At 38.1% G+C, this 22,725-nt stretch overlaps 1 protein-coding gene across 2 annotated transcripts; it reads right to left on the bottom strand.

Annotated features, from left to right (window-relative positions):
• Nucleotides 1-5,317: 5,317 nt before the first annotated feature.
• On the bottom strand, nt 5,318-22,399 carry LOC149835334 (protein REDUCED CHLOROPLAST COVERAGE 2-like). 2 transcript variants are annotated; one of them, XM_090008407.1, is made up of 23 exons: nt 22,041-22,399; nt 21,869-21,930; nt 21,660-21,752; nt 21,454-21,526; nt 19,020-19,301; nt 18,512-18,576; nt 17,452-17,583; nt 17,311-17,352; nt 16,676-17,206; nt 16,421-16,578; nt 15,785-16,283; nt 14,611-14,673; nt 14,401-14,502; nt 13,952-14,257; nt 13,753-13,845; nt 13,557-13,658; nt 13,370-13,474; nt 12,711-12,844; nt 9,387-9,570; nt 8,592-8,723; nt 8,382-8,494; nt 8,212-8,293; nt 5,318-7,812 (listed from the first exon to the last, which is right to left on the bottom strand). In XM_090008407.1, the coding sequence occupies exons 1-23, from the start codon at nt 22,108-22,110 to the stop codon at nt 5,935-5,937; spliced, it is 5,301 nt and encodes a 1,766-aa protein (XP_089864533.1). In that variant the 5' UTR covers nt 22,111-22,399; the 3' UTR covers nt 5,318-5,934. The 2 variants fall into 2 exon arrangements, with proteins under 2 accessions (XP_089864533.1, XP_089864534.1); XM_090008408.1 differs by having other exon boundaries at nt 5,318-7,803.
• Between the last annotated feature and the right edge of the window lie 326 nt (nt 22,400-22,725).

The raw sequence follows: 22,725 nt of genomic DNA, 5'->3' as shown, positions 1-22,725 counted from the left end.
TGAGCAATGTACAAGTTGTCACGATAATGACCTTTTTGTGCATCAACCTCTTGTCCTTCTCTATCTCTTTCTTTGTTGAAGGTTGACGTGGGCTGAAAATACAAATTTCAACAATTTTGAAACAAAACCCCAACACCCTTTTCTTTATACAAGTGCACTTACCACTAGCGAATACCACATTTCCTCATGCTTCCCTTTCTTCTTGCTTTAGATGTAGGGGATACACACGAGCCGAGCCTAGGCTGTTCGAACTCAGCTTGATTCAAAATCATTTTGTCTAAGCTCGGCTCGAGCTCAGAGCTGAGCTTATAAGGCATTGTCCAAACTCGGCTCTGTTCCAAGCTCGAGCCGAGCCGAACTTAAACAAGATTTATTAAAACAAAATTTGTGGATGAGGGATTTGAGGGACCCTTATAAATCCATGTGAGGGTCCCTCTTCTCTTCAATCTAATACTAAACATTTAAAAAAAAGGTATAGTTTCTCTTCAAAACTTAAGGCAGATGATGATGGATAATAAGATGGTTTAGCCAGGTTACATCCTACGTGAGTTTGAGACAAAGCCCCAACACCCTTTTCATTATACAAGTGCACTTACCACTAGCGATTTCCTCATGCTTCCCCTTCTTCTCACTTCAAAAGGAGCACACTAGCCGAGTCTGGGTTGTTCAAACTCAACTCGATTCAAAATCACTTTGTCCAAGCTTGGCTCGAGCTCCAAGCCGAGCTTAAACAAGATTTATTAAAAAAATATTTTGTGAATGAGGAATCTGATAAGATGACGTCGTAATGTTAACCAAGAGACCTACCGTTAAGCCAAAACATGTCTTTTAATTATTATTACTGAAAAAATTGTATACATATTAAAAATTCCCAGCGGAAAAAAAGCGCAAAAGGCAAGATTTGAATCCAATACATTCTTAATAAAGACTAGCGCCTTACCCATTACTGTAACAATGCAATACTGAATTTTTTTGCAAAAATATAATATAATGGGGTTTGTAATGAACCAAGCCTCAGCGTTATCTGGCTTGATAGGTCGTTCAAGCTTGCCTTGATAGCTTGTTCTAACTTCATACACCGGTTCAAGCTTGACTCATTTACGAAGTGGACGAGCCTGAGCCGAGCCTAAGCCAGCTCGGTTCGGTGTGCATCCCTATTTAGAAGTGCGTCCTAGTTTGGACTCGGTTTTTACATGGCACAACAATCAGGTGGGAGGCGGTTTCAAGGCTAGCCGGATCGACGGGGTGCTTGTAAATGAGAGTTGGTTGAACAAATATCCTAGAACTTGGGCTGAATTGATTCCTAAAAGAGTGTTTGATCATAATGCAATTGCAGTGGAAATTGTACAACATCCAGGTAAGATAGTGGTCCCATTTAAAATTTTCAAGGTATGGATGGAGAAACCACAACTGAATCATAGAAGAAGTCTGGAAGATGGAGGTGAGAGGATGTGCTATGTTTCAAGTGGTGACAAAACTGGAGATCAAAAAGAGGTTAAAAAGTCAGAACAAAAATGATTTTGGTGTGATTCAGGAAAGAATCAGTACAGTTAGAGCTAGAGGAGGAGGTTTAAAAGAAAGTGGATTATGGACAAATAACATCAATTGAAGAGGGGTTAAAACTTAACTAATTGCTTGAGTTATTTAGGTATTGAGAAAAGCTTCTGAAGGCATAAATCGAGAAGTACATGGCTCAAAGAAGGGAATCAAAATACAACTTATTTTCACAATTGATTCAAAGAGGAACATCCTTAAAAACTCCATTGGAATGATTGAAGATGATGCAGGTAGAAAATGGTATGAGCAAGCTGATATATCCAGACTAGCCAAAGGTTTCTTTATCGACCTTTTCTCTATAGAGGAGATTGATACAGAAGAGCTGGATGGGAAAGCCAATCCACAGGTTACGCTTGAAGAAAATGATCATCTTTTAAAACTTATAACCAGAGAAGTGAAAGTGGCAATTTTTTATATGAAAGGTGAAACTGAAAGCTCCCCAGGTCCTGATGGGTTCCCATGCTTCTTTTTCCAAAATTATTGGGAAATCATTGGCGATGATGTATGTTCAGCAGTGATAAACTTCTTTCATTAAGAATAAATGCTATTCCCAAGGTGGCAGGGGTGAAGAAGCTTACTCAATATATACCCATTAGTCTATGCAACTTCTTATACAAGATCATATCAAAGATTATGGTTCTACACGTGAAGTATCCTCCAACACATTATTTCGGATAATCAGAGAGCCTTTCTGAAGGGCAGAAATATCCGGGAGAGCATTTTGATAGCTCATGAAATTGTGGATTCCTTAAGGTACAACAAAGATTCGAATTTCGTATTCAAAACTGATTTGATGAAGGTTTGTGACGGGGTTAATTGGGTCTTCCTGGAAAAGGCTTTATTTTTCTTTGGTTTTAATAAAAAGTGGGTGCAGAGAATCATGACCTGTGTAGTTACTCGTAAATTCTCTGTTACGGTCAACCTGGAGAGTGTTTTTTGAGTACCCGGGGCATCAGATGCCAGGAATATCTCTTCTTGTTGGTTATGGAGAGGCTTAGCAGGAAACTACAAATTGAAGAAGAGAGGAGGAATATTATCCCTTCTGCATGTCACATCTTTCCAATGGAGTCATAGTCTCTATGCAGATGATGCTTTATTTTTCATCAAAGATGAAGAAGATTATGTTGAGCAGTTTGTGATTGTTGTTGAGGAATTTGAACAAAAAGTATGGGCTCAAGGTGAGCAAGGAAAAATCTATGATGATTCCTTTTAATGTCCCTCGGAGCAGAATCAATGGAGTAAGAAATTTTACCCAGTGGAATATTGGTAATTTGCGTATAAAGTATTTGGGTGTTCCAATTTTTGTTGGCAAATTATAATCAGGTATGTGCAACTCCATAATTAGCAAAATGCAATCAAAGTTGGATGCCTTAAGTGGCCACCTGCTTTCTATGGCTGAAAGAATTGTTCTTGTGAACGTTGTTCTTTCAGCTGTGCCCATTTACTAGATGATGTGCTTTTGACTTCCTCATTCTATCTATCAAAAGATTGAAAAAATTATGACAGTTTCTATGGAGTGGGACTTCGGATAATAAAAAATCTCGTTTGATGGGTTGGGACAAGTTGTGTCGTTTGAAAAAAGAGGGGGGTCTTGGTGTCAGAAGAGTGAGGATGTCAACCAAGTCTTATCTCAAAACTTTCGTGGTCCATAGTGTCAGGCGAGTTAAACTCATGGTCTAACCTAGTTAGGGTTAAGTACTAGAGTAGAGAGCCCCTTTGGTTTAGGTGGTCCTATAAGGTGGTTTCATGGGGATGGAATTTTAGATATAGGAACTTTAGAGAGGACAAGGGCTGAGTTATTTGAAAGTACAGGAAGTCATCTAAGAGTCCTGTAGCAATTGGTGTGTTATTGCTGACCATCTTTTGCAAGCATCCAAATTAATAAAGGAGTTGGTGGAGGAAGTTACAAGGAACACTTTAAAGGAAGACAAGCTGGTGTGGTTGGCTGGGAAAGATTTCTCTGTAAAAGAAGGTTGGGAGTCCATTAGAGAAAAGGGTGGATGGCGAAGATGATTTGGTGTAAAAACCATAGTCCAAGGGTGGTGTTAACTCTTCGAGGGGGGAGATTGGTGACTCAAGATATGCTGAAAAAAAGAGGATTCCAATTAACCAGCATTTGTGTTGTATGCAGGAAAGCGAAGGAGAACGACCACATTTTTATAATGTGCAAGAGGGCTAAGCTGGTGTGGGAGCAGGTCACACAGTATTTTAACTCAAATCATAAGATTTGAGGGAGTGTTGGCGAGGCTCTAACGAGGCAAAGCCACTAAATCAGCGTGGCTTGTGTCCTTCCAATTGGTGGGGAGAGGTTTATGGGAAATCAGAAATAAAATCATCTTTGAGGATCGGATAGCTGAAGATGGGAGAATAGTAGCTCACACCCTCAATTCAATTTGTGAGAAGGTGCTGGTAATTTTGAAAGGAGTGAATCATCACATAACCTCTAGTTGGCTGTATGCAGGTAGATGGATACCTCCGGTTGAAGGATGGTTCAAGGTATCGGTGGCAAGTTGGATGACCTAAAGGTTGGGTTCGCTGTTAGAGACCACAAAGGTTATTTTCTGAAGTTAGGATGGTTAGTCAGGAAAATAAACGAGGAAGAGAAGGACCATAGATGGTGGTATGATGCTGTCAGGGATCTAGACCAGAATCTCAATATTATTATCGAGTCTTCCAGAAAAGAGTTAGTTGAGGATGTAAGAGCTATGTTAGAGGGAAGACATAGGAGAGGATCTAATTTTCTGTATGGTAAACTGTTATCCTTCAACAGAATCCAACTGCAAGTGGTGTCCAAGATCTCAAAACTATCTTGCAGAAAATCTGGCGAAGATTGGGGACATTCAAGTTGACAGAATTTGGAAAGATAAACGACCGGAATGGTTCCTGACTTTAGAAGTTTTGTGATTTATGTATTTTTAATTGATGTACTGGTCGGGGCTCTTGCCTAACCCCAGCTTGATTAATAAAAAGAAAAAAAAGAAAAAGTGCGTCCTAGTCTGAGCAGGAACTTCGAATACTTATGGTCCTAACTCCTAACACAGTAGCTTTCCAGGGGAAAAAGTCTCATCACTTTTGCAGACCTCCAAAAGACGACTGTTTTCTACAAAGGCAGCACAATATAGTGGAACTGAATTGCTCTTTCATTCTTTCGCTGCACTGTGAAATTTGGGGATTAAATATGGTCTAAAATTACCCCATGTTTTCATTAAGATCATATGTCAGTTTTTTCATAGAAACAACTGCAAACCCAAACTTCGATTGCCAAGAAGAGAGATTCGAGCCAAAAGTGTGCAAGTGAACGGGCCAGGCCTATAAAGATCACAGATCTTGAATCTGCGGGTGCATTCAAACGTGCCCCTAAGAATTCACCAGAACACTTGGAACAAGCAGGCTTGTTCCACAGAAGACAGCCTTGCACCCAAATGCACAGTTACCAACATAATGTAGCAACTTAAACTAATGATGCCCCAAGGGGGCTTGGCGTAGTGGGGTGGGATCCTGGCCACTAGACGGGTGGTTAAGGTTCGATTCCCATGAGTGTCTCCTCTCTGCGCAAGCTGATGCACAGTATAAACCAGGGGGGAGGGGGTCCTAGCCTCGGAGTTTCACGCAGCCGGCAGGACGATGGTAGGTATGGCATGCTGAGCCAGCGCGACCAGGTCTTAATGGTCTTAATGCTGGTGCTGTTTCTTCGGGTTATAATTAAAAACAAAAAAAACTTAAACTAATGATGTTTAGTCATGTTGAATCAGCAACAGTTGCAGGAAAACTTGTACACCTTTTTTGCCACATGGCAGGCTACAGATTTTAACAGCTTACACGTATGCACAGACACATGGCTAGACTTTAACATCTTGCTCACATATGCACCTGCCGTGCACACACACACACACACGCACACACAAAAATCTTGGCACAGTTCAAGCATTTGTACAATTGCTGCAAAACTTCTCAAGCTAAGGAGCAAAAGTTTACCATCATCCGACTCCTACCAATGTTCCAAACAAACTAAATGGTCATAACAGCTCTAACATTATATTTTAACAAACTGCCAGTTCCGATTGAGTACAGTTTCCATCAGTGAAGGGTCGACTATTAACATGCTCTGGTGTTCTTGGACAGCTGTGAGCTTGAACTGAGTTCATCCATCTTGCTTCAGCTTGGTTCTCCATCTGTCCAAATATGCCTGCAGCTTGTTCATGAACTTAAAAGCATCTCTTAATGAAAACAAAAAGAAAATATGAATGAAATAAAAGGTTGTCTTCAATAATTCACTGCCTTATTCTCCCTTCATCAAATCCTGAAAATTATTTTGATCAACGTCACCTTCTGAATTTTGTTCTTTCTGAACATTTCTCTTATTGTTGGCACACGATCTCAATTCACAGAAGTGCATATAGATGGTTGACTGTATAGCCCATTCACTGTTCTAGTGAATTGCTGCCTGTTCCTTCTCCGCTTTGTCACTACTGTAAAACCTTCACCTTCACCATTTTTGTTCTTGTTCACCTCTGTACTTTGAGACTGTCCCTGATCAGAAGGGTGAGACTGGCAGTCTAATTCATTATTCTTTTGATCTCCATAAAGGACTTTGATTATTGCAGAGTCTCTCTCAATGGGATCTGAAGACTGATCCAAATCTTTATTCTTTCTAACTGATCGAGATGGATCTATCTTCTGTGTTTTATCAGATTCTAGACTATTCTGCACTGATTTAAAAATGACATTGAGCAGAATTTGTCTTGCCAGTTCAGATTTTTGTGACTTTTCACTATGTTTGTCAGTTCCATCAGTGGCAGCTTCATTTGCAGATTTAGACTCTTCTGAATTTGTAAGCTGTTGCTCCCTATCCTTACTATCAACTGCTGTTTCCGATTGGTTATTTGACTGAAACTCTGCATCCTCATGCATTTGATCACTTGCTTGAGCAGGTTGCCAAGCTTTTCCAGGTACAAATTCAGCTGCATTGGGATTCATTGTCCTCGGAGGGCTGAATCTGCTGCTTCTATCTATAATGGGATTCTGAACGTTAAGATGTGCAGGTTTCAGACGGAAGCAGTGGCCAGTTTTATAATACGCAGATAAGCGTGGACCACAGGGGACTCTAGCTGCAATAGATGGATGATGAGGAATGTTTACAGGTTGTGGTAGAATTCCACCTTGCTCTGCTCTCCCATCACTAAAACCAGCAGAAGAAATTGAGAAGGGTGGAATCATAGATGGCAAACTGCCTGGATTGAATGGTTCAGCAGATGCTGAGAGCTTACTGTTGCTTGTCTCTATAGCTGCTTTTTTGTCCTCCGCTGGAGACAATGCCGCCTCAGTTACAGGGTCTGTGTTTTTCACATCATCAGATGGTTCCATATTATCTGCTTCGACTGTTTTCTCACATTTATCTACAACTTCTTCTTCTTGCGCCTTCACTTCTAAGCAGATCTGCTCCTCCTCCTCCTTGGTTGTCATCTTTACATCACTCTGAATCTGCGCACCAGTAATCTCGCTGGGCAGATCTGCTGATGTTTCCACAACAGGCTTCAACACTGTGCCAGGAGGTGCAAGAGCTACTTCTTTGTAAGAAAGGGACTTGCAAGCCATTGCTGTGAGTGTTGCATGTGGGAAAGAAGATTTGCTAACTGCTCTTACCTCTGAGTGCTGCTGATATTCAGAAGCTGTCTCTGGCTTCTTACCAGGAATTTCAGTTGGACTATCTCTATCACTAAAGCTAGAAGACTTGACCAACTTTCCGACAGTGCTCACATCAGATGAAGGCGTCCTTGGGGACACAAACGTTTTTTGCCTTGGAGATAGAGTTTTCCTTTTGTACATTGGACTTCGGATGTCAGAGGATCCAGAATTGTTTGTGTTGAGCTTTGCTAGGGCTGGTTTCCTATAGCTAAACTTACGCCCTCCGGCATTTCCAAGCCGTCCCTTTGATCCAGCTTCTTGCCACCCTTCATCAGGAGATTCTGTTAGATCTACGCCATCTTGTACTGGCTGGTTTGGTTCATGAAAAGAAACACTATCCTTTTCATGTAAGAGACATGCTGTCTTGGCTTCTACAGAGCCTTCTGGCTTGGTTTCTACATGAACTTTGCTGGCTAAATTTTCCACTATCAAATCATTTGATGCAGGGCTGTTCTTTCTCACTGCACTTTCCACTATTAAATCATTTGATGCAGGGATATCTTCATGTTGGAAATCGCCCCTGATGGTGCCAGAATTAGCTTGACCCAGTCTATCCTTGATCTGCAACATCTAACACAAAACATAAAAAGACATGTAGGTAAACATTTTATACAATTATGAGAAAGTTTTCATGCACCCAATTTAAATGTAAGAACAGTTTCTACATCAAAACTTTCTACCAATAAAAAGAAACTAGTTACCAGGAACTTTTGCATCAGATTTTTCAAGTGGTATTGATAATGAAAACAGTATCATAGAAAGAAAAACAACTGATGACTGACTGTAGAATTTTATTTTTAAATATAGCAAAAGTCAATTACAAAATTAGACAAAAACTAAAACCAATGATGTTTCACATTGAAAATGGTAGGACCTTTGAACAGGTGCAAGGAGTGTTATGAGACAAACTTTATCAAAAACCAACACGCCCTCATGAACGAGATTAAAAAATGTGGCTTCTCAAGCTACCTTTGCACGGCGCTGTTTCTTTTGCATGTCTCTTCCTTTTATCTCTTCATCTGGGTTTATATAATCAAGGAGATCTGATACACTGATCCAAAAGGCAAAATATGAGTCATTCATATGGGCATCGAACAAGTTTAAACTTAAAAGTAGAAGGCCCATTAGTACAATTGTACCTGAGATGACCTTTACTTGCTATGGTTGCATCGGGCATTGGTGTACCATTGCGTGCAGCCTCTTGCTGCTCTACATTCTTAGACTCAAAATACTCTAACCAAGCAGCAGCATCCTTCACGTGCAATCCAGTATGTCAATAACTAATTCTAGAAAATAAGATCTTGAATGTGAAAATATGGTACAATGTTAATATGATGGCATTTAACCACCTGAGTACGAAGATCTTCAGTTCCTAGTTTAGCTTTGAGTATCTGTAAGGTAGTTTGTTCATGTTGGACACTAAGTGAATATGCTTCCATCAATGAAAGAGCAATGGCTATGGCATGATAGCTTGCAGCAGTCTGAAAGAAATATAAGGCAAGTTATAAACTAAACTATATAAGATTGCAATTGTAAGTGGTTCTACAGTTTATTGATCACCGCAATGGTAGCACTCCAGGGATATAAACATGTGTGCCTGATTAGATACAGGCATTGCATGCTTTTACTTTTACAATGATGCATTTTTAAGTTTATGGTGCTAAGCATAGTAAAAAATATCAGTCATGATAATATCCAAAATTTCTTTTTCTTTCCTCGAAAAAAATATTGGGAATGTAAAAAAAATGGGAAAAAATCAAAAAAGGAAAAAGTAACAAAACAACATAAAAGCCCACAAAAGTTAATAAATAAGTCATCTCCTGCAGAGTTTTTTGAGAAAATATAGTTTTTTTACATTTCTCAATGAGTTTATTGGGAGGCAACAATGGAAATCATTGTGATAAATTCATTTTTTCATAATTTTCCAATTTTATCATAATATTTGGTATTTTTAATCCTTAAAAATATGAGACATTGAAAAAAAGCAATAATTATGACCATAACATGTGTTTGTCAGTGAGGTGAATAATTGCAGCATTGTCAAATGCATGACATGACATGCAAATACACACATGAATGATATCATGAGTATGAGTATTGCTTCAGAAATATGTTTCTATGGTTTAAAATTTAAATAGATATACTTGTATGTGGTCAGCTCCAAGCAATCTTTGATTGCACTTAAGGGCCTCATGAAGATATCTGAGAGCAATATGAACATTTCCTAGGCCTTCTTCCATCATTGCCACATTGATATACGTTGCAGCAGTGTTAGGATGTGATGTTCCACAAGTCAGATGCAAAAGGTACAATGCCCGATTTACATACCTGGAAAGAACAAAAAGATAAATCTAAATAAAATTGAATTTGCACATTAAAAATATCAAGATCTCACTGCTATGAAATTAACTATGCAAGAATATGTAAACAGATAAATAACGTACCACACCTTGCCAATATAAAGAAAAAGGAAAATCAAATAAGGCCTTCAGGATTTCATTCAATTACTATTTGCGAACACGACAGTGGACATAAGAAAAGGAATTTTCACAATGGCAATAACATGAATGTGTACTTATAATGAATCAACCTTTTCGATCATAGCATACTTTACCCATCAGTTTACAGTTTACACTATAACTAGTGAAATAAACATTAAAATTTGAGGAGGCTGCGGCTCGACCAATGTGGCCATAACTTTCTTTTGTTGTAACACCTACCACTTCAGTTAACAAAATGTTCCTGAGCATAGTTGCATGGCTTAATGCTAAAGAATATTTTGGAAGGCAAACAAAGAATTAGGGAAAATCTTCTTAGACTAATGTCCAGAATAACATTTTATTCTTCATTTATGATAGAACATATCAGAAACTGCCTTTTATTTATGGAGCTTAAAAAGAAAACAAGAAAAATAGTCCTTTTTTATGACGAGGAACCTGACTAGAAACAGAGGTCATGGACCTCCCCTCCTAGATGGTAAACCCCGGGTGAGTGTCCTAGCCCGCAAAAAAATAGTCAATTGTTACTTATTACCATGAAGTTAAAAAGCAGGAAATGAAAAGGAAGGCACTTGAAAGGGTAACATTAGGGGTTATGCCTAAATAAAAAAAGTCCAGTCTAAACCAAAAAGGTCTCCATTTAAACAATATGCAGATGATCACAAAGTAAGAGATGGAGTTTTCTGAAAAGTGAGCCGAGGTAATGTTATTTTCTGCTCACAGATTAATGATTAAAATATGTGAAAGATAATTTTAGAACAATAAATATTATGAAGACTCCAAAATAGCTTACAGTTTCCTCAAGGGAAAGAAAAGAAGAATGAAGAATAAAATGAATGAGCTGCCAGTCACATCTCGATTTAACTCGAGATGACTTCTGAAGTATAAAGATTAATGCGAAAAACTAAAATTATAGACAAAAAAAGAAAAGAAAAGAAGGGATGAAATCTCACCTATAAATTTTCATTCATAATATTTTATGGAACATTTAAAATGCATTGTCGTGGACTAAACATGCAGCAGATTTTGGAATCCAAGTTCTCATCATACTTGTAAGCTTAGAAGCATTTGAGAAGACATCCAGAAAATGCCTCAAATTACAGAACATGGGATGTAGAAAATTGTATTTTCATAATCATCATATCAAAAGACAATGATTTTAACATATGAAGTGAATCCTTGTATTCTGCTCTCATTTTTTCCATGTGGCCAGATGGGCCTCTAAAAGACAAGACTCTGGGCCTTATTCTTTTCTCCAAATCAATAATGCTGCTGCTGACGAAGAGACAAGCCGCAATTTTCATGTCTCTTCTTATTGTCTCCCTCAGAGCTATTCTTTTTCACTGCATTGGAGGATGTTAATTGATTTACCTTATTCTCCTTTGTCCTCAAATGCCATGATGGTGCCTTGCATTTGTTGGCACAACCAAGGGTATTCTAGTAATCTTAAAAGGGCATACCATTTGCAGTAGTATTTTCTGAATGTAAAGGAGTTTTTTAGGAAAAAACTAGATATTACTTTACACAGAATTACTGAAAACCCTTGGTGGCGCCAACTAATATAAGGAAAGACCAGAACGCTTTAGTTAGGATTAAGAAAACTTGGTAAACTTGCTTAAGTGTGTAGGTGCATGCCAGTGCAATGTAGTAGGCTTCCTATGCATATTTCTGATTAAACAATTAAAAAATGAAAGTTAATGGGTTTTTATGCATATTTTCAATGAAATAATGAAAGGGGACACATAAGAGATTCATAAAATGGATAGTTATATTTATGCGAAAACTTGGCAAACTTGCTAAAGTGTGTAGGTGCATGCGGGTGCAATGTAGTAGGCTTCCTATGCATATTTCTGATTAAACAATTAAAAAATGAAAGTTAGTGGGTTTTTATGCATATTTTCAATGAAATAATGAAAGGACACACATAAGAGATTCATAAAATGGATAGTTATATTTATGCCCATAGATCAAGCCCTAAGATTTAAGATTCCATCTTTATATATATATATATATATATATATATATATATTAATGGTAGTTAGAGAGCCTCTGAGTGCAATCTAAGAAACAAGCTAACGTTTGCCTTGGTATGTAATTAAAGGTGCCCTATGAATAACAAAAAGGAAAGGAGTTTTTAGGAAAGGAAACTAGAATGACTCTAGACCAAAGTTGCCAAACTAGGAAGGCCAAGCAGGAAAGGAAACGATACGAGAAGCGGAAGCGAGGCATTTTAAAATTTATAGGAAGCAGGAAGCGAAGTATCAATTTAAAAGCGAAATATTAAAAAAAATGAAGCAATATGGTAATTGAATAGGAATCAAACAAGAAACAAATAAAAACTAAAATAAAATTGATCATTCTTATATTTCTTGATTTTTCAGTAAAAGAGTTAAATTTTTGTTAAAATCTAACACTAATTTAAAGAAAGTAATGGAAAGTGAGTGAAAGCGTGAGAGAAAATACATGAAAAACATGAAAAGAAATGTGAGAAAAGCATATAGGAAGCATAGACCATGTGTGTGGGAAGCATGAAAGAAACGTGGGGGAATCGAGATTCCCATGAAGTTTCGGAAGCGAGGAGTATCGCGCTTCCGAAGCGAGTTTCCGGGAAGCGAGCTTCCCACCTACCTAAGAAGCTTCCGGTAACTCTGCTCTAGACGTTACAGTAATTTTTTTGACAGTCGGGTAATTATTTCTTATTACCTATTTTACTTCAATTAATGTACACAACCTTATATTCACTATGCAATCCAAATTCTGAACTTATCATGGAACGGTTTTCCATTTTTGGATATAGTAAATACAGAACATTGGAATGAAAAAATAATCATAAAACTATAAAACTAACAGTACAAAAACTAGACATCAAAAAAAGTGGGAAAAACCTACAACGAGAAGCACTCCCACAATTAAGAAGGACAACAGATACAGAGATAACATTTGTGAAGAGAAAGATCATTTTTAGCTTACTTTAAAGCCAATTCAGTATATTGCAGACGGTAGTAGAAAACTGAAAGATCTCCATAGCTTTTCATTGTATCAGGGTGGTCAAGCCCCAGCTCCCTCTCATTAATATCCAAGGCCTTCTGCTGGTATATAGTTGCCTGAAAAAGAATGAGACAAATTTGAATGCAAGTCAGAGTATGTAACATCTAAAGCATAACCAATAAATAAATGGAAATCTTAAAGCATAACTAAGAACAAGTGAAAGTTGTTTGAGAAGTAGTTAAGAATTCAGAGTGATGATCTTGTCTCGATGAAGGATTGAAAATGACAACCATGCCAACAAAACTCACATGAGTAAGCTAGATATTGGCAAATTCAGATAGATCATTGTCTCAGAAGAGTATTCTTATATTAAGGTAAACAGACAAATGTGACCGAAAACGAGAACTATAGAAGTCATGCAGCAGTTTGATATCAAATTTCATTGAATTGCTTCCACAATAAGATTGAAATAAGTTATGGTCAAAGAATTCAGTACCAGATGAAACATGATTTAGCCCAGAAAAATGTCGAACACAAATATCTAACTAAGCTTGGAACCCATCACCGAAATAATGAAAATATGTGACTAACCCAAGCATTCGTGGTTCCACTATTATATATAGAAGTATTTGCATGGTTACCTGATTAAAATCTCCTGTGTGGTAGAGCACCACAGCCAAAAGACTATAAGCACCAGCAGTCATACGATGGTAGGGGCCACAAACAGCTAAAAGTTTTGAGAGTGCCTACACATTCAAATATCTGGAATTATTCAAAAAAAATGTAGAAACATAATTAGTACTCACAACATGAACATAGTTAACATACCTTGGTTCCATAGTTAACTGCATCATCAAGCTTTCCTTTATCTAATGCAGCCTTGGATGATTCCAATAGAGTTCGGCCATCTGCTGATGAGCATGCCACATGCTGAGAAACAAAGTAGCCTCAAGTCATATATCAATCTTTTCCTATTCAAAAGGTCAGTCTTATATTTGAATTCTGTAAGTGATTTTCAACTTACTTTGTATACAGGAACCATGCTGATGACATCTGTTTTTCCAAAAGGCCTTGGTTTATCCATTTCATAATCTCTAGGAACCATCTCCAACCCAACCTTCATAAAGAAAAGCCAAAACAGAGTGATTTTTTGTCACCTGTCAAACTAAGATGAAACTGACCCATGCCATTGTAATTAGAAAGTTGTTGAAATGTAGAAAAACCTTGTGGCAGAGTCCTCGAAGAATTGCAAACTTTCTCATTTCTTCCAAATTTACATCTTTGAGTTTCCAGCCAAATCGTTTAGAAAGAAAGGCATCTAACCACTTCATTTTTAAAGCATCTATATCTTCATGATCTTTCGTTGATGCTCCTAACAAGATATTTAGACATCCAGCTATTGCTCCAGCCAAGTCATCCATATGCTTGACAGCAGCAATAACAGCTTGCAGAATGTGCTTGAAGGCTCGAGTAACCATCTCATGAATGCAAAGTGATTGTATGTGAGGAAGCTTGTCTGCAAGTTCAACCTGGTTCATGTAATTGAAAGATAATTAAGAAATCAAAAATCTGGAAATCCATGATAAGAAAGGCAAGGACAATGAGACTAAAAACAAGAACTTAAACACCCTTGCTTCCTATTTTGCTAAAGCAGATGTATCAGTGTTCTCACCACACGTCCGAGGGAGCACATCCTCAATCCTCTTGTATGCATGAAGTCAGTTAGTGTGCGTCCGTCGACGGGAGAGAGTTCAAGTGATCCAAAATCTGCTACCTGCATAAAGGTTTCAATTTTCAAGTCATCAAATCAAAATAAGGATCTCAGATTTGCTTTCCTAGATTTGATTAAACAATATAGCATGGGTAATGTGATTCATCTTACCAACTTTGGTAATGCAACATCTTCATAATACTTATTTGCCATCTCAACCAGCTCAGCCAATGACTGTTTGAAAAAAGAAAGTCAAACCAATAGCATAGGTGATAAAAGTGGAATTAAAGAGCAGAATGCAGAGAAAGATGTAAAGAGCTTCATCCTAGTTAACAAAATGTTTATCCGATAATCATCCAAATAAGCATGTGTGCCTGCACAGTCACAATTTCATGAATTGATCTGATAACCTGTTCCATTTCTGCATATTTCCTCTAGTAACATGATAAAAGGGGTACAAAAGGAGGTGAAGCATAAGCCTCTCGGAAGCCTGAGGCCTGAGTCTCAGGAGAAATTGAAGAGGAAATATTGAGTGGTGAAGAAATGAAAGTAATGGAAAAAACAATGAAATGTAGATGAAATGAGCAGGCACCTACCCTACAAATATGTTTATTTCAATGTGCCATAAAGTTATATATTTGATATTAAGTGGGACTTTGAGGTGATGCAAAGCCTCAGCTATTAAATCACTTATTTCTGCAAGGAATAAGAAAAGAAAGGAGAACAGAGGGTAGCAGACGTTAGAGGTGACCTTGGTGTAATTTAGCATGATTCCTAATGTGTGTTGTGCTCTTCCACTATTCTTTTCTATGTAACAAACTAAAATGTAACATACATACAGTAAATTTTCAGACAAAGTTACAAGTACTGCCCTTGTTACTAACATATACATTAAAACATTAGAACATAAACAATTTTCTATATGCCACAGCACTCCCAATACTAGTTTTCAATACATTTACCAATCAAAAGTCACCAATATGAAGTCTGAAATCTCAAATAATGCATGCATATACAAGGTAAAAGCGACACAATCACTATATTTTATAGTAAGGAATTGGCCAAATGAACAACAGTCGTAATTCTTTCACCCCAAGTCTTTCCATTAGCACTAGAATCAAATTTGTTGCCACTATTTGTTCAGAAATGCCTTAAGAGAATCTACAGATACAAATAGACAATCGCCAAGTGGGTGCTTCAGAAAAGCAGCTCTTACCACTACATGGGCAAAAATAAGCTTCGAAAAGGGCAAAAAAAAAAAACAGGGAAAAGGTGAACAACTTGTTCAGACGGGAAGCAGGCCAGTGTAAAATCATCAAAAGCTCCAGATATGCAGCAAGCATACCTTCACATGGAGTCCTGTTCCAGATTCCTTGAGAAGCAGAAAAGCTGGTTCTGGAAGGATTTTCTGGAGAGCTGTTTCCTTGTTGCTTTCTCCATTATCTAATCCTTTCAAAGGACCAGTTTCCAAACTATTAACGCCAACACCATCATCAGATTTGTTCACTGTATTGTCTGTTTTCTTTTTTACCTTCTTTAGCAATTCAAACTTCTTTCCCAGGCCCTTTACAACTGGTTCATCTTTACTTTCATTAACAGCCTTGGCCTCATTACTTTTTGAAGCCTCCTGGTTCTGCAGATGCTGCAGCCAGCATGATCCAAGTTCCCATCTAAAGAATCTACCTGACCCTGCTGATTCACTCTCCAAAATTTTCAAGCTATCACCAAGTATAGAATGCACCAGTGATTCAGCAGTCAGCATATCATCTGAATCACTAGAATGAAAATGCTGCATGCCACCAGAAGAATCTGTGCCGGATGACTTGGGAAGCAATACCCTTAAGCTGATCATAAAATTGACAATTTCAGTAATCATGAAAAATTAAAGCAGAAGAAAGAAACCTAGAACCATATCAAGAAAAGAGAAACCAGAAAACAGAGACAGGGAACTTGATTGCCGTATGGTCATGCTTAAGATTACCTGTTGGCATTTAAAGCATTGGCTCCTCCATCTGGCTGGTCTTCAATATCAATATCTTGAAGTGCATGCTCACCCCCATTACTCATACGGCCAGAAACTTTCACTACTGCAGTGTAACCACAATGCTTGACAACAACAACACCTAAAGTAGCAGTATCCTGCACAGAAACTATATTGCATGAATACTAAATGTATCAAGAAATAATACTTTAATTTTCTCCTTGAAAAACAGCCTGAGTATATCCATACGCTTACATGGACAGTCACATTCTCATCAGCGGTAATCCCTTTGAGCAAATTCCTCTCAGCAACCTCCTTTGATGATACTCCAAGTGCTTGACTACCATCAATTTTAGCATCCTGCTTCACACTTGCATCTGGCATATCTCTTGTTACTGTTATCTTCAAGTCTCCGACACATTCTTCATGGACTTTGGTGTCCAAAGAGCAGCCTGCTGAGGCATGCACTTGTTTATTGGCATCTATTAGATGGCGAACTGCTGCGGTAGCCTTGAAGACTGAAACATCGACGAATAGACAATGGAGGAGAAAGGCCTTCCGATCTCGGATTTGTCTTTCCTCCTCTGTTTTGCATGGCATTCGAGCAAGAATGGAAAATTCTTGAGCCCATTTCCTTTTATCATGTTCACCATTTCGTCCTTGACCACCACCATTACCATTCCAGGTTTCATCTTCTACCGGTAAAGAGGGGAATCCAGATGAGTCAACAGCCACTGGTGGCACAAGCCATGTATTGGCACGAAAACCATATGGCAGATTCCCAAACTGGAAATTTACATGCATGTATCAGATATTGGGAAATCTATAGCATATGATCAGTCTAAAGCCACTTCATCTTATTTCAAGAAAACATGCAACAAAAAGATCACCTTATTGTGTTCTGTAAAAGCTTTCATGAGAGATTCATAAGCCTGCACAAATTCAAAAGTTCCAAAATGCCAAAATCTCAAAAAATTTGACATCCATTGATCAAAGATGAACCAAAATAATCAAATAACTCAATCACTCACATTAGCAAATGCACTGCTTAGCTGTTGCAGTAGATCAACGAGTGTGTGGCAGAGGAAAAGTTGCTTTCCAGTGGCGTGGAAACCTTTGCAGGATGCAACAATTGTCACCAACTTCCCGTTGATCATTTTCACCTGCACATAAAATTCTTGTAACTGAACCATACAACTTACATCCAAACAGAAAAAGCCCAAAAAAGAAACAATTGGCACAAGAACTTCAAGAGAAAAGGAACAGAAAACAACATATAGTTTAACTTTAGCAGTATCGTTGGCTAGGAAGTAGGAAGCTTTTGCCAGATGATCTCGATAACAAACACACTCCACATGACTTAGAATGCGTATCAAGCACTTATAGCAAATCATTTCAATTGAGATTCAACATCCATTTAGTTTTTATCAAAACAAAATCGTCACTTTATTTTCTATTTGTCTTCACAAGAGAAAAGGGGGAACATGAACAAAAAAAGGAAAAGCAAGAAAGCAGTCACTGCGAAGAAGTAGAATCCTCAAAGATGAACCAAAATACAAACACGAGGTTTTAACTTTTAAGAGCAAGGGGGATGACACACAGGAGCATCTTTTTTTATAAATTACCAGGAAAACCTTGAGATGGAAAACTTAAACTGAATTTAAAAAGTTTTAGTGCTAAATTGAAATTAATTCAAAATATTGACATGGAAAACTACTTATTCTTGTTTCATTAAAAAAAAAAGTTGTGGGTTGTCCTCAAAAAAGGTATGCAATCCAATACTAAGTCCATTGAACTCAAAACAAAGGCGTCTCCTTTCACTATGGTTCTCACTCATTAGTTTTCGATTCCAATAATGGAAGGAAACAGCGGAATTCAAGATACCCAATTGCTGTATGTCACTGAAATTTCAAGAATTACCAACTCCACAGGGGTTGAAGTTGAAACCAAGAGTGGAAGGCATCAGCAGAATGAATAATGCCCAATTGTTATGTCACTGAAATTTCAAGAATTCCAACTCTACAGGAGATCATGATCATATTTGCGGATTCTTGAGCGTCCAATGGCATGAATTTGGAATGACGTACTTACATCAATTTGGAAGAAATCATCCTCTCCTCTGTCTTCTGCAAATTGGCGGCTAGATTTCCTCAAATCTGCAGCAAAAGAACGAAAAAAAAAATCTTCAGCTAAAGCCATGAAATAGCGAATTGCAGTAGAAAACTGCCCGCTCAACCCATTACTTCCATAAAGGTCCAGAACGCTAATGAAATATCAGAAAGCCCTTCAGCTGCCAAATAAAACAACAAACACCAAAAAAATTCCCCCAACCAGAAAACCAAACTCCCATAACAACATTAACGTGAAAACCTACGTCCTTTTTGAAAATCATGCAAAATCAAAAGGGCCTCCTGATATTTCACAAAGCTTCAGGGATCTTTCTGGCAATGAATTCTCACAAAACCCGATTATTAAGCAATCCCTAACTGCAACGATCGTCCTTAACCATAAAACCCTAACAATTCAACTAAAACCCTAATTTTCATTCCCTCAACCCAGAAGAAGACGACGATGACGAAAAAGAAGAAGAATTGCTCACACTGAATCGGGGACGGGATGTGCGAGAAGGAGAAGAAATCGTAGAACTGGCCGAGCTTCGACGGAGGGTGGATTGAAGCCACGTCCGCTGCCCCTATGCCACCCTTCCCTTCGGGTCTCGCCGAAATCTCCGCCTCCGACGACGGCGAAGGAGGAGAGCTCTGCTTCCTGGCGACCGCTCCCTTCTCCCTGCCCTCTCCATTCTTCCCGAACGCGGTCGTGCAAGCGATGATGTCCAGGAATCTCCGCACGTGTGCCACCGCCTGCTCCTCCGTGTAGTCCTCTGCAATCAACAGACCACTCGCACGTGTGAGTTCGTTTTTTTTTTCGCCTGCGAGCGGGAGGTTGAAGACGACGGAAGCAAAATGTCGGTTTTGTCCCTATGAGATTGTTTCTAGTCCTTCTTGTTAACTTTAGGGGCATATTCGTCGTTTTCTTATCACCATCAACTCTGACAGAACGTCGTCGCCCGTCGTTTCCGCAAATGGCCTGTCTTGTCGCCCTCTTTTAAAATTACCTAAATACCCCTAAGATGGGTAGTCCTCACTCCTTAAGGGCATATTTGTCATTTAGAAATCTCCACAGAAATTACAATATTTCCTGAAGTTTCGTCCAAGAATTCAGAAATTGACATCCGTCTCCCCACACCGACATCGACACCGACACCGAGGAGCAGAGAGAAACGACCAAAAGTATCGGTAGAAGGTCAATATTACCCTTAGTATCTTAAGGAATTGACCAATATTTCCCTCCAAGAAGTCCCCGATGACTCCGTTACACTCTCAAAGGGACATATTCGTCATTTTGTTGGAATGAGAGAGAGCCATTGTGATGGTCGTACATTTCCACACTATCTTTTTTTCTTGCGAAACTTTCATTTAGAGGACAAGATTTTGTCCTTCATTCGGAACAGTGAACTCCACTTTCTCCTTGACTATTAACTCAAGTTAAATCTCAGTTAAATTGAAGCAAATGATAATAATGTCCTCAAATGACCTAGTCTTACTTTCTCTTTTCAACCAGGGTAAGCAAGTAATAAGTCTCAACTCCAAAGGGCAATGTAGAAAATTCAAACAAATAATGTTTCTCAATACGTTGGAGTTTAACCTGTGGTCTCTGCTTAGCAGTTATCATGAAACTTGTGGGTCATATAAAAAACATTCAGAAATGTGAGGATTATCTTTGGAATTAGTAGCAAATAATTGCCGCTCAAATGAAAATTTTGCCTTTTTTCTTAAATGCCAAGGGAAGTTATTTATTCAATTACACTCTCTACTCAACTGCAGCGGTATTGTGGTAATTCATGGTTAATCAGATACTTTTTCTCGTCAGCTCAAGCCTTCCAATGAGCTAATCCCACATTAATCAACGTATGTGAAGAATCAGTATATTAGAAAAACTTGGACAAAATGGTACCATTGGTTGAATGTTAGATGATTCCCCATTTGTTCTTTTCTATAGAAAAAAAAAACATTAGAGAAGCAAAATTGCAGTACGGAAATTTCAAAGTTCAGCAAACTTTTGGAAATTTCCAAATGGATGCCAAACTTTTTTGTATGCAGATTAAAAAACAAACAATTTAAAAAAAAAAACTTCTCTTAACCTTATTTAGGTAAGTAAATACAAAAATATTACCTTTTAACCTCCAAAAATTATAAGATACTGTGACAACCCGAGTTTGGGAGGCTGAATTAAGTGGGTATTGATATGATATCTACTTTTTCCAATATTTATTGTACTTTTTTTTTACTTCTCTTGAAATGTATTTGATATTTACATCATCATTGTCCTCCTACAGAAAAGAGACATGAAACGTTTAGAGGAGAAGAGACAAAGTGATTATTAATATATTCTTAAAGATCATATTTGAGATTTGAAACAAATTTTGGCTTAAAAGTTCCTGATCTTTTCTCATAAGCAGCATAACAAAGTCTTGAAACTTTTCTTTTGAAATATGCTGAAAGCCTGAAATCTTAGGCACCCATTTGGAAATTAGCCAAAAACAAAAGAATAAAACAAGAAAAGATTCCTCCCCAATAAGTGGAATAGGTGCTTGCTTCACAGGGGTGGTGACAATCGTGTGGTACCTCCCAAAGAAAGGCCCCTTGACAACAACCCCATGCCCAAGGCAAGGAACATGACCATCGCAAGGGTTACACAAGGAAAATATGTAAAAAGTTTCTAAATGAATGAAGCCCAAGTCCCAAGAGTCTTTCTTCTACCAACAGTATCTTCACCAAAAAAACTAGTTGGGCAACCATTCATATGAAGGCAATGGCTGCAGATTCTTACCTAGCAATATGGTTAAAAGTTTTCACTCTCCTGAGAAGAATTAATACACAATATGAACGCCGTAACAACAATTTTTGCCTCCCCTATTGGGGAAAATTCCATACCCTTCTAAGAGAAACATTAATGAATGCACAAAATCTTACCTTCAACTATGGTCAATACACATGGCTTAAGGGAAGTGACTTCCACACTATCTTTCAATTTACCCCCTCTAATCTGTAAGAATCAAACCATCAATCACCATATTGGCCTCAAAGCGCTTAATCCAGTACAACCAATATCAGAAAAAATCAACAGCAAAACCTTATTCTATATCATTAGCAACACAATGCAATGCTACCAATTTCACCTCATGAGATAGAGAGTAGTTGGTGAGGTGGCATGTATCTACATGAACTTCTAGGAGCCTTTTCACATCAATAATCTTATCAGTTGAGATCCCCTGTTTCAGTTACCAATCAAATTCAGTACTAAATCAGAAAAAAAAAACTAATTAGCTTCATCTAGCAATAGATTAACAATAACTTAAAGAATGAGTTATGAATGCAGAGTCCTTACCTTGAGTGTTATCTGTGTGTCATATGGGGTGCAGACAGCGATGTCAAGGATGGTAGGCAGTACTGTGAAGAATAAGCAAAGGGTGACAAATTTAATCACAGTGAAAGAAGGGGTAGTGTTGAGAATTTGGTGAGATTGAATCTTTTTTAATCTGAATGATTTGGGTACTAACCTTTCTCTTCCTTCTTCTTCTTCTCTCCCTTGGATTTGTTGGTCTTTGTGCGGCTGGCTTTTGGGGCCATTGGAGCAGTGAGACAGAAGAAAAGGATTGGTCTGAGCACAGATTGGCGCAACCCACTTTGTCTTTCACGTTCAAATGCTTGGTCCCTTCATCATCTGCAGAGGAGTTTTGGGGAGAGAAGATGAGGGACAAGAGGAGGAGTGGATAGTCTAAGTGAGAGGATTGAATGTGTTTTAGAGAAGGGTTGTGGATAGGATAAGGGTTGTGATTGCAAGCAGTAGATAGAGTGAAATCTTGGCCTCTCGTTTTGGTTAAGGGTTCATCTTCCCCCCTCCTCTCCCTCTCTCTTTTGAGAAGAGAAGGGGGCCATAAGCATACATGCAATATGACAAAAGTGGTCCACAGTAGACCGTTGGTTTTTTGACACGTGGCAACACAAATTGTTGAGCCTTTTTTTGTTTTGTTTTATCACGTGTAATGGTGTGTGAACCTGTCCACCCTACCTGCAGGCATATAGGCTAGTTTTTGTTTATTGCGAGTATCTAATTAAACCCCATTAATGTTTCTCTCTCTAAAAAAACAAAAATTTAAACCACTTTCTCTCTCCAAAAAAAAAAATTTAAACTCCATTAATGAAATTATAAAGTTGTTTTAAGTGCTTAAACAATCAAAGAGG

Source organism: Nuphar pumila, chromosome 6 (assembly GCF_984573655.1).
Source record: "Nuphar pumila chromosome 6, dmNupPumi1.hap1.1, whole genome shotgun sequence".
NCBI classification, from domain to species: Eukaryota; Viridiplantae; Streptophyta; class Magnoliopsida; order Nymphaeales; family Nymphaeaceae; genus Nuphar; species Nuphar pumila.
The sequence above is the reverse complement of the archived record's forward strand: the minus strand, read 5'-3'. Positions and strand labels throughout refer to the sequence as shown.